At 38.2% G+C, this 15074-nt stretch overlaps 1 protein-coding gene across 1 annotated transcript in view; it reads left to right on the top strand.

Annotated features, from left to right (window-relative positions):
* The first annotated feature begins 519 nt into the window (after window positions 1–519).
* Window positions 520–15074, top strand: part of LOC127567759 (receptor-type tyrosine-protein phosphatase beta) — a 63335-nt gene continuing 48780 nt past the window's right edge. Inside the window, exons 1-8 of the mRNA XM_052010764.1 lie at window positions 520–766; window positions 1964–2224; window positions 7212–7472; window positions 9501–9626; window positions 10441–10701; window positions 12847–13104; window positions 13371–13631; window positions 13762–14016. Coding sequence (XP_051866724.1) covers window positions 520–766; window positions 1964–2224; window positions 7212–7472; window positions 9501–9626; window positions 10441–10701; window positions 12847–13104; window positions 13371–13631; window positions 13762–14016 — 1930 coding nt within the window. The remainder of the gene's footprint in view (window positions 767–1963; window positions 2225–7211; window positions 7473–9500; window positions 9627–10440; window positions 10702–12846; window positions 13105–13370; window positions 13632–13761; window positions 14017–15074) is intronic.

The raw sequence follows: 15074 nt of genomic DNA, 5'->3' as shown, positions 1-15074 counted from the left end.
ATTAATAATATGGTGTCAATATATGTAGTGGGAAAAGACTAGGTTCGTCATAACTCCCCTGACAGTGTAATCTGTACTTGCATGGTTCTCAGTCCCCACTGTGTTTATTTCTAAGTTACATTTTCATAAAGGAGTTGATGTCGTAAACATATGAAGCTCCTGCACGTGACTATTTGCAAAAATATTAAAATACACTTTATATAATTGTCCAGAGCAGTTAATAACAATAAACTGCAAGAGAACAGCATTGCACATAATCTGGAATTGTTAAACCTGGAGGAATATAACAAAGAAGAAAGGAAAGCAAAGGAAAATGCGAATAAACCAAGGAATATCTGTTAAAGTCTAACAGCTTGGAAATAAATTGTGCTATTTCCTTTGCCAGTGTTTGCTCTCAATTACATATTTTACAACTATTATTCAATCAGACATGATCAATTAATCAGCAGCTGGAATTGTAGAAGCCTTGCAGAAAGATAGGGTTCAGTAAAATGAGTCACAATATTAATTATTGTTGTGATGCCTTTTGTTTCCAAAGCCCCTTGTGCCCCTGCTTTGGTTGAAGCGGCTGTACGGTGCGAAGATAATGTAGCATTGGTGACTTGGGAACAGAGTGAGGGGGCAGAACTCTATACTGCAACAGCACAAACGCATAATGGCCATGCATCGTGGTGTAATACAACTGAAACACGTTGTGATCTGCCTGAACTGTGGTGTGGGCAGACATATGAAGTAACTGTAGAGGCAATGACTGGCAACTGCAGAAGTAACAATAGTTACACCGTTCAATTCCAAACAGGTGGGGGCAAATTTCTGAAAGCATGGAATGTTCTACACTCACTTATTTATATGCAAAAGCAGGGGAATGCTTCTGTAGCAGAAATGAAAAGGTGCATTTATATTTGAACAGAAGTAAAGCATAGAAAGGCACTACCGCTTAACAAATGCAGTGACAAAAAATGGAACCACACAATGAGACCCTGAAACAAATATGGCATGGTTATTGAATCCCAATATATGCTACTTGATAGAACAGAGGAAATTATTTTGATATTATAAGTGGATTTTCCATGTCTTTGCCCTGGAGCATCAGACCAAAGCAAATTCCTCTAGGAACATTAATGATGCAGAAAGGATGGAGACTGCAGTAAATGATGCTGTCTCTGATGTAAAGATAAGTGACTTCAGGCATGATTAATTGGCACAGAAAGGTAATGCTCAATTAAAGTACATGCAGCAAATTTGAAATCAGATGGTCTCTTATTTTGTTATAGGACCAGCCATTACTTCAAGTTATTGTGTAACATGTACCTTGTTGAAAAGGAGCTGAGGACAATATATTTTTCCTTCCCAAGAGGCAGATCTCACTATCACAAGCTCTTAGACAATATTTAATAATCTAGGAAATAATTAATTTAAGTATTAAACATTTTACAATGTATGCATTAAATAGGCAGTAAAGACACCAAAACGATACTTATGATGGTGAGATGGTATACTTGTTTCACTTATTTCATTTTGGTGTCATTTTATTAAAAATGATTTAAAGTTATTGGACTAGAATTTGCCACAACATGAAATGTCACTGAAAACAGGTAGTGCTATAATTTGCAATTCCTCAGTTATTAAAAATGATCTTAAATTATTGTACTGGAGTTTGCCACGTTGTGGAATCTCACGAAAAACAAGTAGTGCAGATTTTAAAAGCTCCAAAGTTATTGGAATTCATTGTCTGCTGTTGATGGATAAATATTGTAAATTATCTACAAATAGCCATCACACATAGTTAAATAGAGTTCTTGTTAAGTAGAATATGTCTGCCTGTTTATTGCAAGGAAGAGTTAATCATCTCCAATTCAGTTAAGTTGGATGACATTGATGAGATGTCATCAGTCACTAATCAATCTCACAGTTCATAATTTTCAATGTTTCTGTTATTTTTTCCTTTTCCTCATATCAATAGCACCATGTGTTCCACAGCACATTGAGGCTGCTGTAGCCTGTGATAAAAACAGTGCATTGATTCAGTGGGGACACACTGATGGGGCAAAGTCATACACTGCAATAACAGAAGGAAGCAATGGAGATCACATTGCATGCAGTTCAAGTGACATATTCTGTGAAGTTCAAGAACTTTACTGTGGCCAAGAATACAGCTTCCACGTCAAAGCTGCTAATGAGATGTGTGAGAGTGCAATGAATTCCAGCTCCATTGTTCACACAGGTAACACATTCACCATTAGTAAGACTGTAAACTGTAGGATACCTCTGTATCTGCATAGCTATTCAATGTCTCTGTCTTTGTATTATAATTATGCATAATGGAATGTGGGTTTCACAGGCCAAGCCAGCATTCATTGCCCATTTGTGGCCACCTAACTAGTTCATAGTGGTTCTGGGGTCACAAGAGGCCAGATCAGGAACAAACAGCAGATTTCCACCCCTGAAGGATATTAGTGCACAGATAAAAGCAATTCTGTGGTATCCCCATTATTGATGTTGGCTTTTAATTCTAAATTTACTTATTGTAGCAAGCAGTTTGCAGTTCTGTGCAACATAGAGAAAATATATAGACTTAAAATCTTTAATGTATTTCCTTGTGTCATAATACAATTTTTTAATAAATTAATCCATCAAACAGGGAATTACTTATTGTGATGATGGTGCTTGGAAGACACAGTGAGGTGCATGATCTGCACAGTTTCAGATTAAACATCTGGTGCATCCCAGTCCAGTTTCCATTCATTGGGATCTGAGCAAGGCTGGTATTTATTATCATCCTTTTTTTTCTCAAGAAGATGGCATCAGGTCTTAGCTGCAGCAGTATAAAAGTTTGAAGCAACCAATACCAAGGCATTCCAATCCACTTTAGGGGTAGGAAGGAGTCGACCACTTTTGTGTTGGACTGCAGCCAAGTTGTAAAAGGCCAGCAAATTTCCATTAGTATATCATTTGTTTTTTCACAATAAATCTGATAGGTTCAAACAGACTTTTATTTTCCAGGATTTTTGTTATTATTTACCTAGTTTGCTTTAAAATGAATTCAAATTGTCAATCTGCCCTAATGGTATTTAAATTTATATCCGATAGAATATTAATCCAGGCCACTAGATTACTGGACCTGTAACATGACACTATTGTTTATGGAGCATACAATTCACTGGTGCCCTTGCTAATGTTGGTCATGTGAAAATTGTGACCTTATTTTTAAAGAATATTAAAACAAAATTAAGTAATTAAGCAGCAAAATTTGGGACATTTTGGAAAGTAGAAAAATTGAATTGGTTTCAGTAAGGAGTTGCTTATAAATTGAGGATTAAGGAATGAAAGATTGAAAACATAGGTGTTCCAGCTACTGCTGATAGGAAGATATAATTATAGTAGTGACTCTAGAGGCATTTTTCATTTTAAATAGGCCTGATTATTTTTGGTTTTAAATAATAAAAAGCAGAATTTAAACTCTCGCATCAGAGTGTTGCATGTGCATTTCAATGTAATTTTGTAGATTACTGACCAATCCTTTCAGTTGATGGGATATGCTAGTCTGCGGCCTGATACTGTGAAAAAAGTTAACCCTAAACAGATGGGTAAAAAGGGGAAAAAAAACGCAAAAAATGTACATTAAGGAAAGTAAAAATTCTACATAGAACATAGAACATTACAGCACCGTACAGGCCCTTTGGCCCACGATGTTATGCCAACATTTTATCCTGCTCTAAGATCTATCTAACCCTTCCCTCCCACATAGCCCTCCATTTTTCTATCACTCACGTGGTTATCTAAGAGTCTCTTAAATGTCCCTAATGTATCTGCCCCCACAACCTCTGCTGACAGTGCATTCCACGCACCCACCACTCTCTGTGTAAAAAGATTTAACTCTGACATTCCCCCTTATACCTTCCACCAATCACCTTAAAATTATGCCCCTCGTGTTAGCCATTTTCGACCTGGGAAAAAGTCTTTGACTGTCTACTTGATCTGTGCCTCTTATCGTCCTGTAGACCTCTATCAAGACACCTCTCATCCTCCTTCTCTCTAAAGAGAAAAGCCCTAGCTCACTCAACCTATCCTCATAAGACGTGCTTTCCAATCCAGGCAGCATCTTGGTAAATCTCCTCTGCACCCTCTCTAAAGCTTCTACATCCTTCCTATAATGAGGCGACTAGAACCGAACACAATACTCCAAGTGTGGTCTAACCAGAGTCCTATAGAGCTGCAACATTACCGCGCAGCTCTTGAACTCTGCCCCGACTAATGAAGGCTAACACACCGTACGCCTTCTTAACTGGTGAAAAAGTAATTAAGGGAAAGCCTGAATTGGTCTGTAAGCTGTGCAGACCTGTCACCTTTGTGGTTATTAGTAAAGCCACCTGTTGGATTGCAAGACACCATCACAATGCAGCAGACATTAAACTAAAATAATTGTAGCCTAAACCTCCTGAGCATTAGAGATGTCACTAATAGAAACTAAAATGAAAAAAGAGCATTGAGGAAGATAAGGACGTCACTTGTACATTTTATCTGGGGGCCACACTGAATCAAGCAGATGGACCCATTGGTGAACTGTTTTAGAACAGAGTCACTGCAATGAGAACTCTGCCACAGGTATGCCAGCTTTGCAGCACGTATTTGCAAGAGGTCTTTGTAAATGATTTGTGATGCATTGCAAGATCGTGTGTTTAAAAAAATGCGCAGAGATTTATGATGATCGAACTGTAAGAATCCTGATTTTAGTTCTATAACAATGAAAATGATAATGGGAAGAATATTGTTTTGGCCTAAATGGACAATGTGCAAACATGCAATTTCCTCTTTGCAGCAACATTACTTAGAAAAATTCTCAACACATTCAACGCAGGGCACTTAATATGTCCATAAGAGACTGAATGTCAAAGCATATCTATCTAAAGATTTTTAACATCCAAAATTAATAGATTTTGCCAAACACTAAGAAAGATTGAAAAAGAAACTTCCCAGACCAACTAAAAGACCTCTTGCAAATACTTGCTACAAAGCTGGGAAAAAAAATGAAGCTCCAATTATAAATGAGAACATAGAGATTTATCATGGGACAATCTGAAATACAGGAGATCTAAAGTTGTAATATACTGTAGGGGCTAATTTGATTAATGAAATTAGAAGCAGTACTTTGCCATGTAAAATACCTTTGTGTTTGTGTTTTCAATGTAGCACCCTGTCTCCCCACCAATGTCACAGCAAGTATAGATTGCAAAGTTAATTCAGCCACTCTTTCCTGGAGTAAGAGTGAGGGTGCAGTGTCATATCTTGCAACGGCGATAAATCAGAATGGAGAAGTTTACTGGTGCAATACATCAACATCACAGTGTGAAATTAAACAACTGCATTGTGGTCACAATTACAATGTATCTGTAGAGGCCACGAATGGAAAATGTAACAGTGAACAAAGTGATCTTTTTGAAATCCAGTCAGGTAATGAAAATGTTTCTTTATTGTACAATAAGATATACACCTTTTGGACTCGGATTTGCCAAAGATATTTGGAAGGTAATCAGTACTTTAGATAGACAGTGTACAATGGCCTGGAATTTTCAAGGAGTGATAAACTACCTGTACTCACTTCTTACCTGCTCATTAAATCTACACTTGTATGCATTCCCTCAGTGAGAATGTCCTTGGTAAATACTGTACTAATTCTCGCATACATGGCCCAGCATGGTATTGGGCCATCCAGATGTAAATTCCAACATGGAACATGGTAGGGCCAGAGGAAGCCCTGTCCACAAAAGTACGATTAATCTAAGCTTTATGCTCTGGACTAAATAACTGTCAGAACTATTAATACTATACATAATATTTCAGAGAGGGTAGAAGAGCAATGGATTGGACAAAGGGAATGTAATTGATACGGTGCAACCCTGGGTTGCTGTAGGAATAAGTTGTGATGGCTGTTCAGTCTCTCATATTCAGAAACATGAATGAACAATTACAATTGTAAAACAAAATGAATGCTAAAAATATGAAAACACTTAAAAAGATTCAAAACCTTGCCATGAACTTAATTAATTGAAAAACAACTCTATAAATTACTTAATACCATCTGAGTCCTTTGCAGCCCTTCCTCTCTATTGACATGAATGGAGTCACAATTCCTGCACCACAACCAACAAGCAAACTCTCCTGCATAAGTGCAAGGCAGTGGGAATTGCTGGAAATTTATGTAATGGTCCTGGATTCCAGAGGAGACCAACTGTCAAGTGTAGTCAGAAGAATACCAGCAAACATATGTAAAAGTCCTTAAATTTATTCCCAAAGGGTAGAATTTAAACCCAAGGATGAGAATTCAAAATGAGAGGAAAGGGAGTTTGAGGTACCAATGTAGATAACCAAAGGATATCTATGAGGAGGACTAAGAGTCTGCTAAGAGATATTGATATGTTAACTGAGTAGGAAAGAAGGTGGCAGATGGAGTATTTTTTGACAAATGTGAGATTGTTGCAGGAAGGATAGTAATATAGAATTATTATTTCATAGAAAGTGAGAAGCTAGTAAAGAAGGTCAGAAAGTAAACATACAGTTACAGCAAGCATTTAGGAAGGCATTAGTATGCTGGCCTTAGTTGGAAGTGGATTGAAGTAGAAAAATTGTGAAGTCTTCCTGAGATCCTTCAGGGCTTTAGTCAGAACTCATTTGCAGTTATGTGTGCAATTTTGGTCTCTGCACCTAAAGAAGGATTTATTTACCTTGGATTGATGCACACAGACTTACTGTTTTGTTTCCTGAGATGATCTTTGTCCAATAGTGGAGACTGGGGAAAACTGGTTCAGAAGAATGAGAGGTGATCTCAATGAGACATACACAATTCTGAGAGGGATTCACAGGGCAGATGCCAAGAGGCTCTTCTTCCATCTGGAGTATCTAGAAATAAGGGGCATGGTCTCAGGATGAGGGGCTGGCCAGAGATGTGGTAAAGTTTCTTTGTGCAGAAAGTTGTTAATTTTTGCTTCAGATCCCTCTGCCTCAGAGGGCTGTGAATGCTTAATTGGTGAATATATTCAAGGCTAAGTGTGATAGCTGTTTGAACACAAGGGGAATCAGTGTTCCAATATGGTTCAAGTTCAATACATCACTGATTTACAAACTGTAAATTGTAACAATCATTCATTTCAGGGATATTTTTATCTCTGTAATGTAAAATGCAACCAATGGTTTCTGTTGTTGGTATTTTTCAGCACCATGTGCACCAGAGGATGTTGAAGCCCGCTGGAATTGTGGATCTGGTATGGCAGTGGTTTCATGGAGTCAGAACAGTGGAGCATTGCAGTACATTGCAACTGCAGAGGGAAACAACGGCCACACAGAGTACTGCACTACCACAAATGGAAACTGCACAATGTATAACTTAGAGTGTGGGCAAAGATACACTATCACTGTTACTGCACAAGGCTACTCATGTGACAGCACACCAAGTCGCAGCTTCAAGCTCTATACAGGTGGTTTTCAATATATGTATCTCACCAAATTAATGTCATGGCAACTAAGTACTTTGACAAGATCTGGATGATCCGTTGTCCACATAAATATCCTGATAAAATTTACATTAAATTATGTCAAAGTGCAAATAGATAATCAAATATCTCACAGAATAAGTAGTTCCTTTCTGCTGAGGAAATATCAATGGAATGTGAGTGATAATTAGGGTTGACTAATAGGCATTTGGTAAAATGCTTTCCTAAAATTGAGGAAGATAGCTTTCAGAGATAAAGATTCAGAATTTATTCTTCTTGCGGAGTTTTTTCACCCAGTTAATAATGGATTTAAGGTGGTTACATTATTCAGTTGAAGAACACACTGAGCATGTTCCATGAGGGAAATTGTTCGCGAGGTTCTGGAATCTATACCAGAACGGTGGAACTAGAATGTGAAGCACAGGGCTCTTCTATTGCTTCGTCAGTTGGATCCTTCCTATAGCTTAGGGATTTGGTCCAGGTAGATTTCACTTCCACCCTTGGTCCAGTTAACTTTGGTAATCTCAAGTTGGCTTGCTGTTGCGATATCTTGATTGGGCATGGAGATCTGGGTCAGGAAGCTAAATACGAGCTGAAAATCATTCTTCTCTGCTATGATACCTACTGGTTAGCTAAACACTTTCCTCTACTGCTGCCTTGAAGCCCTAAGGAGAAAAGTGGTAACAGTATAATGAAAACACTCAGGTCTTAACTCCCTTCTTAACGATTCTGACTTGAACAAATATTTTTTCATCAGAAACAAATACATCAAATATCCTGACATTCTCTACCTAATACCATTGCCAGAATGCCATTACAACAAGGCCTGCAGACCTCACCTTTTCAGAATCAAAATCAGATGTATTATCACTGACTTATATGATGTGGAGTTTGTTGTTTTGCATCAGCAGTACAGTGCAAAGACATAAAATTACAATAAATTACAAAAATAAATCAATACTGCAAAAAAAAGGAATAACAAGGTAGTGTTCATGGGTTCATGTACAGTTCAGAAATCTGATGGCGGAGGGGAAGAAGCTGTTCCTGAATCATAGAGTCTCAGTCTTCAGGCTCCTGTACCTCATCCCCGATGGTAGTAATGAGTTACTAGTTCAGAGCAACTAGTTGGGCAGCTATTGCAACCTTCACCCATATTGAAGAAACAATTTACTTTTTAAATGCACGGTAGTGTAGCAGTTAGTGTAACGCTTTACAGCGCCAGCGACCCGGGTTCAAATCCAGCCACTGCCTGTAAGGAGTTTGTACGTTCTCCCCATGACTGCGTGGGTTTCCTCCAAGTGCTCCGGTTTCCTCCCACATTCGAAAGACGTACAGGTTAGGAAGTTGTGGGCATGCTATGTTGGCGCTGGAAGCGTGGCGACACTTGTGGGCTGCCCCCAGAACACTCTACACAAAAAGATGTATTTCACTGTGTTTCAATGTACATGTGACTAATAAAGATATACTGGTTAAGGACACAGTCAGCTCTGTCAAATAATGTGCTTGTACTCACAACAAGAATCTCTTGTGAACACAAGCCAGTTGAAGAATCTACCGGACAGTGTACAGCACCATGGAATCATATCTGTGGGAATGCAAATCCCAGCATATTTGTTTGAGAATCTGAATTCTATTTAAAAATCAATGAGGAAATAAAGCAAATATCTGTAAAAGCAACTGTAAAGCTGCTGAGATATCCTAAACCCCCATCTGGTCCAGCACTGAATCATGGGTGGACCTCAAACACCCTGAGGTGAAGAACTGGATACATTTCACACCTGTCACTCTCTACAACAGCCCACTTCATTTGAATAGGGTAGCTGTCCTGGATGGAGTAGGTAAATGAAGCCAAGCATTTTTTTCTTGTTATTTTAATTCATATGAATGTTTTAATTGACTTACATGTTAAATATGTGTTGAATAAATATAGTTTAATTTTTAATTGCTTTAAGTAATTTCTATATAAAAAATAATTGAATCCATTTCAACTGTTTTTCAATCTCTGATCTTCAGAGAATGTGGAAACAACTGAAAAGGATTTGACAGGACAATCAGGGCAGCCTGGGGTAGGGGCTTCGGGACCCACTGCCAGAGATGTAATTACTGTTAGTGGACGTCTCTTTGAGGACAGCTGCGGCAGTGAGGCCTCCAGCTCAATTAGAACTGTGGGACATTAAGTGTTTAGAGCAGCTGTGGGGGATTGCTGTGCCTGAGAATGAGGTACCCCACCCAGCAATTCACAAGAGGAATCAAAATCAGGAATCTTTCTTTTTCAATCTTTTTATTAGTTTTCAGAAAATCAGGAATCAAAGAAACATTGAAAATTTATGACTGAGAGACAGGTTCTTCAGCTTGTATTTGTATAGGTCTAGCTTTATCCCATCTTCCACACTAGGTCCAGCAGCCCAAGTACTGTTTAAATGTGAAGAGAGATTTTGCCTGTACCTCTCTGTTAGGCAGGAGTTCCAGACCCCTATTGCTTCTGAGTGAGAACCTTATTCCTAACTGATCCATCTCCCAATTTCTGTAAATCAGTGTCCCCTGGTTGTTGACTGCTCTGTTAATGGAGGTAGATGCTTCCTGTTTATGCCTCTCATAATGCTGATCTGCATGAGTAGTAAAGTTCCAAGTAATATACATTAATGTGTTTAATTACACTAGTTTTTGTTACAGCATAATAATAGCATAACCTTCTGTTCAGTTGCTCACCTTAAGACTCGTTTGATGCAGAAGTAATGCTACACCAAGAACTTAAAAATATTTTTCCATTCAGTCCCAATCAATTAGTACACTTGAGATTTCCAATTTTTTGTTTGCTTCTGACTTCTGCTAAAATGAAAAATTTTAATGGAGATGTTATTTTATAAGTTAAATTGTCCTTGAAGTATTTCAAAATGGACAGGTATTAGATTCTGACATCCATTTTAATTTTAATTTTCAATCTTATTTTCAGCCTCTTGTATCCCACTAAATGTTGAAGTACAACTGACTTGTAATGAAAATACAGCACTGGTGCTGTGGGACTCCAGTAAAGGAGCACTGTGGTACACTGCCATTGCAGAAGGAGCTGATGGGAACACCATGTCATGTAGAACATCAGGAACATCATGTAGAACACCCATGTTACTCTGTGGCCAGTCATATTCTGTATATGTTGTAGCATCTGACAGGACTTGTACCCACTCTCTGAGTTCAGTGGTTAAAATTCAGACAGGTAACTCATTGTTTTACTGACCTGTGGTACCTTACATTCTGGAAGATGAATAATCTTCCAACATGCTTTATTTACTTATTGATACAGTATAGAAACTTATTAAATTAGTAAGTTGTATGCTGTTAAGTACTGATGCATGGACATAATGCTTGAGCAAACTGCAGTAATTTGGTGTGAAGTTTTATTGATGTAATGTATTCAAATAAGGTGTTGCTCCAATACAATCAGTTCAGTCTCTTCTGTTCAAATCCTATATTGCTATCCTTAAGGTAATGATGCGTCATTCTGACAAACCTCTGTTTCCTTCGCTAGTCAAAGTTCCAACCAACAAGAAAGCAAAATCATAAGTGATGAAAAAGTACTTTGTCTGTTGATATTGTTACAGTTACAGGCTTTGCTGAGTTTACCTGCCTGCCTGTTGTCAGTCACTCGTGCATAAATATCTAATTTCCCTTGTGTTTTAAGTTCAGATCATGCTACCAACGTATGCTTAGAATTGAGGAGACTATTCTCAGTATGTGTGTGCCAGCTCAACAGTACAAAATGAATTTCACAGATTCAACCTCTCTCCACAGTCCCTTCATTTTCTCTTAAAGGATGTAATGGGCTCAGCCTAAATCATTTGTAATTTATTGCTTTGTTACTTTGACGTATAATCAGTTGCTCAGTGTTTGGACCTGACTCGTAAGAATAATATGTTACATTGTTTATCCAAAGATCAATTTGTCTTTGTGTTGTCAGTAGTTTACAGCCTCACTCAGATATATTACCTCTTAACTATCATGTAGAGAGCATGCACATTGAATGATGTAAGAGTTAAATTTTTGCCTGCTTTATATGTCACTTCCAGTCTAGATGGTCTTTGTCTTCATTTACTATATCATGTTATGGCTCTATATGTATTTCTTCGAAACAAGAGTATGTTTTGTCTCTAGCACATTTAATCCTTTTCTGTCTTTAATTTCTTGAGTGGGTTTGACAGGGCAATGCTGAAAGGTTATTTCTTCAGATCAGAGAGTCTAGAAAAAGGGGACAAAGTTTCAAGGACTTAACACTGAGATGAGGAGAAACTTCTTTGAAGAGAGTCTGTGCTAGGGAACTGAGAATGCTCAGTCATTGGGTATATTCAAGACTGTATTTGATAGATTTTTGTTGCAAAGAAAATCAAGGGGTATGAGGATAGGGTGGGAACTTGGACTTGATGTGCAGGAGTAGCCATGAACTTATTGATAGGTTGAGCATCCTTAAGGAATCACTTGCTTCTAGTTATGCTTATATTATTATGTTCTCATGATAACTTGAAAGGCAGCTCATCCATGAATGTGCAATCTATCAACATCCATACTCCATCAGGTGACCTTGTTGGGTCTTCATTTCTTCCTCAACCAGAGGTCTATCCAATTCCTATCCTCCACCACAATGATTTTCTGCTTGTTTGAACATGCTCTCAAATTGTATAACTTCTGACATCTGTCACTTTTACCAAATAAAATGTGTTGCTATGAGAATCCATATGATTCATAGCTGTACAAAATATTAGCTCACTTTACCTCCCCTGAGGTGCCAAGTCTTTCCTACTTTCTCTGTTTCAATTTCAGATTTTCGGAATATCTAGCATTTTGCTTTTGCAAAATTTCTCTTTTTAAAAGCAAAGGTCCACTCATTTTTGACTCGCAGGGTGCACCACATTCAGCTCATCTCAATTTGAGTAACATCCAATTATTGCAATTTTTTTTTCTTGTCCATGAACTAAAATACAGAACATTTGTGTTATATTCCTGAATGTTTCTTGTGAGAGACATTTACAAAAAATACACATAAATTCTACACCAACTGCAGTCCCTTTGTATATTTCATCAGTTTCTTCATCAAAGTGTTGTGTAGATTTGTCAAGATAACATGCTGACAGCTGGAGTCAACTGGGCAGTAAGTCTACCAAACTGATTTTGAAGTAATTACCATTCATTAACACAAAGTTATAATTATTTAATTTTTGATATTTCACTACTACTTTTCATGTTAATGATAATAATCACATAGAATTTATTTTAAACATTTTCAGATGCTATTTCTTTATAACCACACTTGATTTTCAATAAAATTCTGACAATGCCTTTGTCCATCTTGTTTCTCAAATAATTTCAGCCCCTTGCAGTCCCCGGAATGTAAATGCTTATTTGGACTGTGCAACACACACATCAGTATGGTGGGATCAGAGTGAAGGTGCAATGTTCTACACTGCCTTTGCAGAAGGAATGGAAGGAGATGAGTACTCATGCAATGCAACAGAAGCAAACTGTGAGATCGTAGGCCTTTCATGTGGCCAGATGTACAGTATAACTGTGTTAGCAATGGACGAGAATTGCACCAGTTTACCAAGTCCAGCTTTTGAAATTGAGACAGGTAAAATTGTGGTTATCTTTTTACAAAAGCATGAAGTCCTAAGAAGACAGGAATAGTATGAATTAGTATAGCATTACAACACTGTGCATCATGAATTATAACTTGTATTTTGTTTACTGATAACTACTTGTAAATCTTTGCCATAAATTCAGTTATTAAACTGTTAGTCCTATCAAGCACTGATCAAGATGTGAGACCCCTGTTGCATAACTCATTTTCATTCAGTATTGTGATACATTTTAAGCTATGCTTTCTTCCTCGTACAGTGCCTTGTATCCCACAGAATGTGGTAGCTCACATCAACTGCGAAAATAACACTGTCTCAGTGTATTGGGATCCCAGTAATGGCTCAGAATCATACCATGTAACAGCACAAGGGACCAATGGCCATTGGGCCTTCTGTAATACAACAGGCACCGAATGTGAGGTCTCCGACGTGTATTGTGGACTGTACTACTATATAACTGTACAAGCAATCCGCATGGAGTGTAACAGCTCACAAAGCTCTGCTTTAGCAATCAAAACAGGTAATTTCAGGAAATATGTATAGTAATAAATTCTACACACATTATGTGGAATTTTGTACCTTTTGTTTCTTATAGTTATGTTGCTCAGTGTTTTACCAGCAAGTTCAGTTTATGTGTTTCCTTTTTGCAGTACCATGTGTCCCCCAGAATATTAATGCCTACTTGGACTGTGGTGCTGGACATATGTCAGTCTCCTGGGAGTTCAGTAAAGGTGCAACATCATACATTGCTACTGCAGAAGGAAGTGACGTGCTGCAATGCAGCGCCAATGATACGCTGTGTGATATCACTGACCTGTCCTGTGGAGAGACCTACACTGTCACAGTTCGTGCGCACGATGATACGTGTGACACTGCTGAAAGTCCTTCCATCACAATGAGAACAGGTAACCGCAGAGAAGTACAGTTTTCTGTATCACTAATTTCTCTGTCAGTCACTCTAACCCTGATTTCTGCACTGGCCAAAATATTTTTAGCCAGAAAAACTTACAAAGACATTTGCCTGAAAATTTCAATTATGAACATAAGAATTAGTAGCAGCTGTAGGCTATTTGGTCCTTTGAGCCTGCTCTGCCATTTAGCAAGATCATAACCGATCTACCTCCATGCAATTCCTGCACTATCTTCAAATCCCTTGATATCCTTAATATCCAGAAACCTCCTGAACACTGTTTGAATGAATTCAGTGACTGAGTCTCCATCGTCCCCCCAAGATAGAGAATTCTGCATGAAGAAAGTTCTCCTATCTCAGTCCTAAATGGCCTACCCTTTGTTCTGACACTGTAAGCTCTGGTTGTAAATTCCTCAGCCAGGGAAAATATCTTCTCTGCATCCGGTCTACTGAGCCCCAATTTTCTAAATGTCAATGAAATCTCCTCTCATTCTTTTAAACTTCAGAGAACACAGGCTAGGTCTACTCAATCTCTCCTCATTTAGCCAACCTGCCATCCCAGGAATGAGTCTAGTGAACCTTCACTGCAGTACATCAATGAGAGTATTTCTTTTCTCAGTAAAGAATCCACATTTGTACATGATACCTGGATGCAATACCACCAAGCCCTTATATAATTGCAGTAATTAAATAAACAACTCATAAATTTACCAGCTGCTCAACAACTGCTCCTCATCTGTTCTTTTTGCCTCCAGTTTCGTGCATCCCACAGAATCTCCATGTCCAGCTGGACTGTAACACAAACGATGCTTCAGTGTTGTGGAGCCACACTAAAGGTGCAGTGTCTTACTCTGCAACAGCAGAAGGAAGTGATGGGCACACAGTTTCCTGTGAGACGGCTAACAAAGAATGTCAGATAACCGACCTACAGTGTGGACAGGTGTATAATTTAACTCTGACAGCTCTGGATGGTGTGTGTGATATCGCACAAAGCGCTCAGTTGGAATTTGACACTGGTAGGTCTTTTATATGGAATATGGTGATTTAAAACCT

The sequence above is a fragment of the Pristis pectinata genome, chromosome 3 (assembly GCF_009764475.1).
Source record: "Pristis pectinata isolate sPriPec2 chromosome 3, sPriPec2.1.pri, whole genome shotgun sequence".
Classification (NCBI taxonomy): Eukaryota; Metazoa; Chordata; class Chondrichthyes; order Rhinopristiformes; family Pristidae; genus Pristis; species Pristis pectinata.
This window is presented reverse-complemented; position numbering and strand designations above follow the sequence as displayed.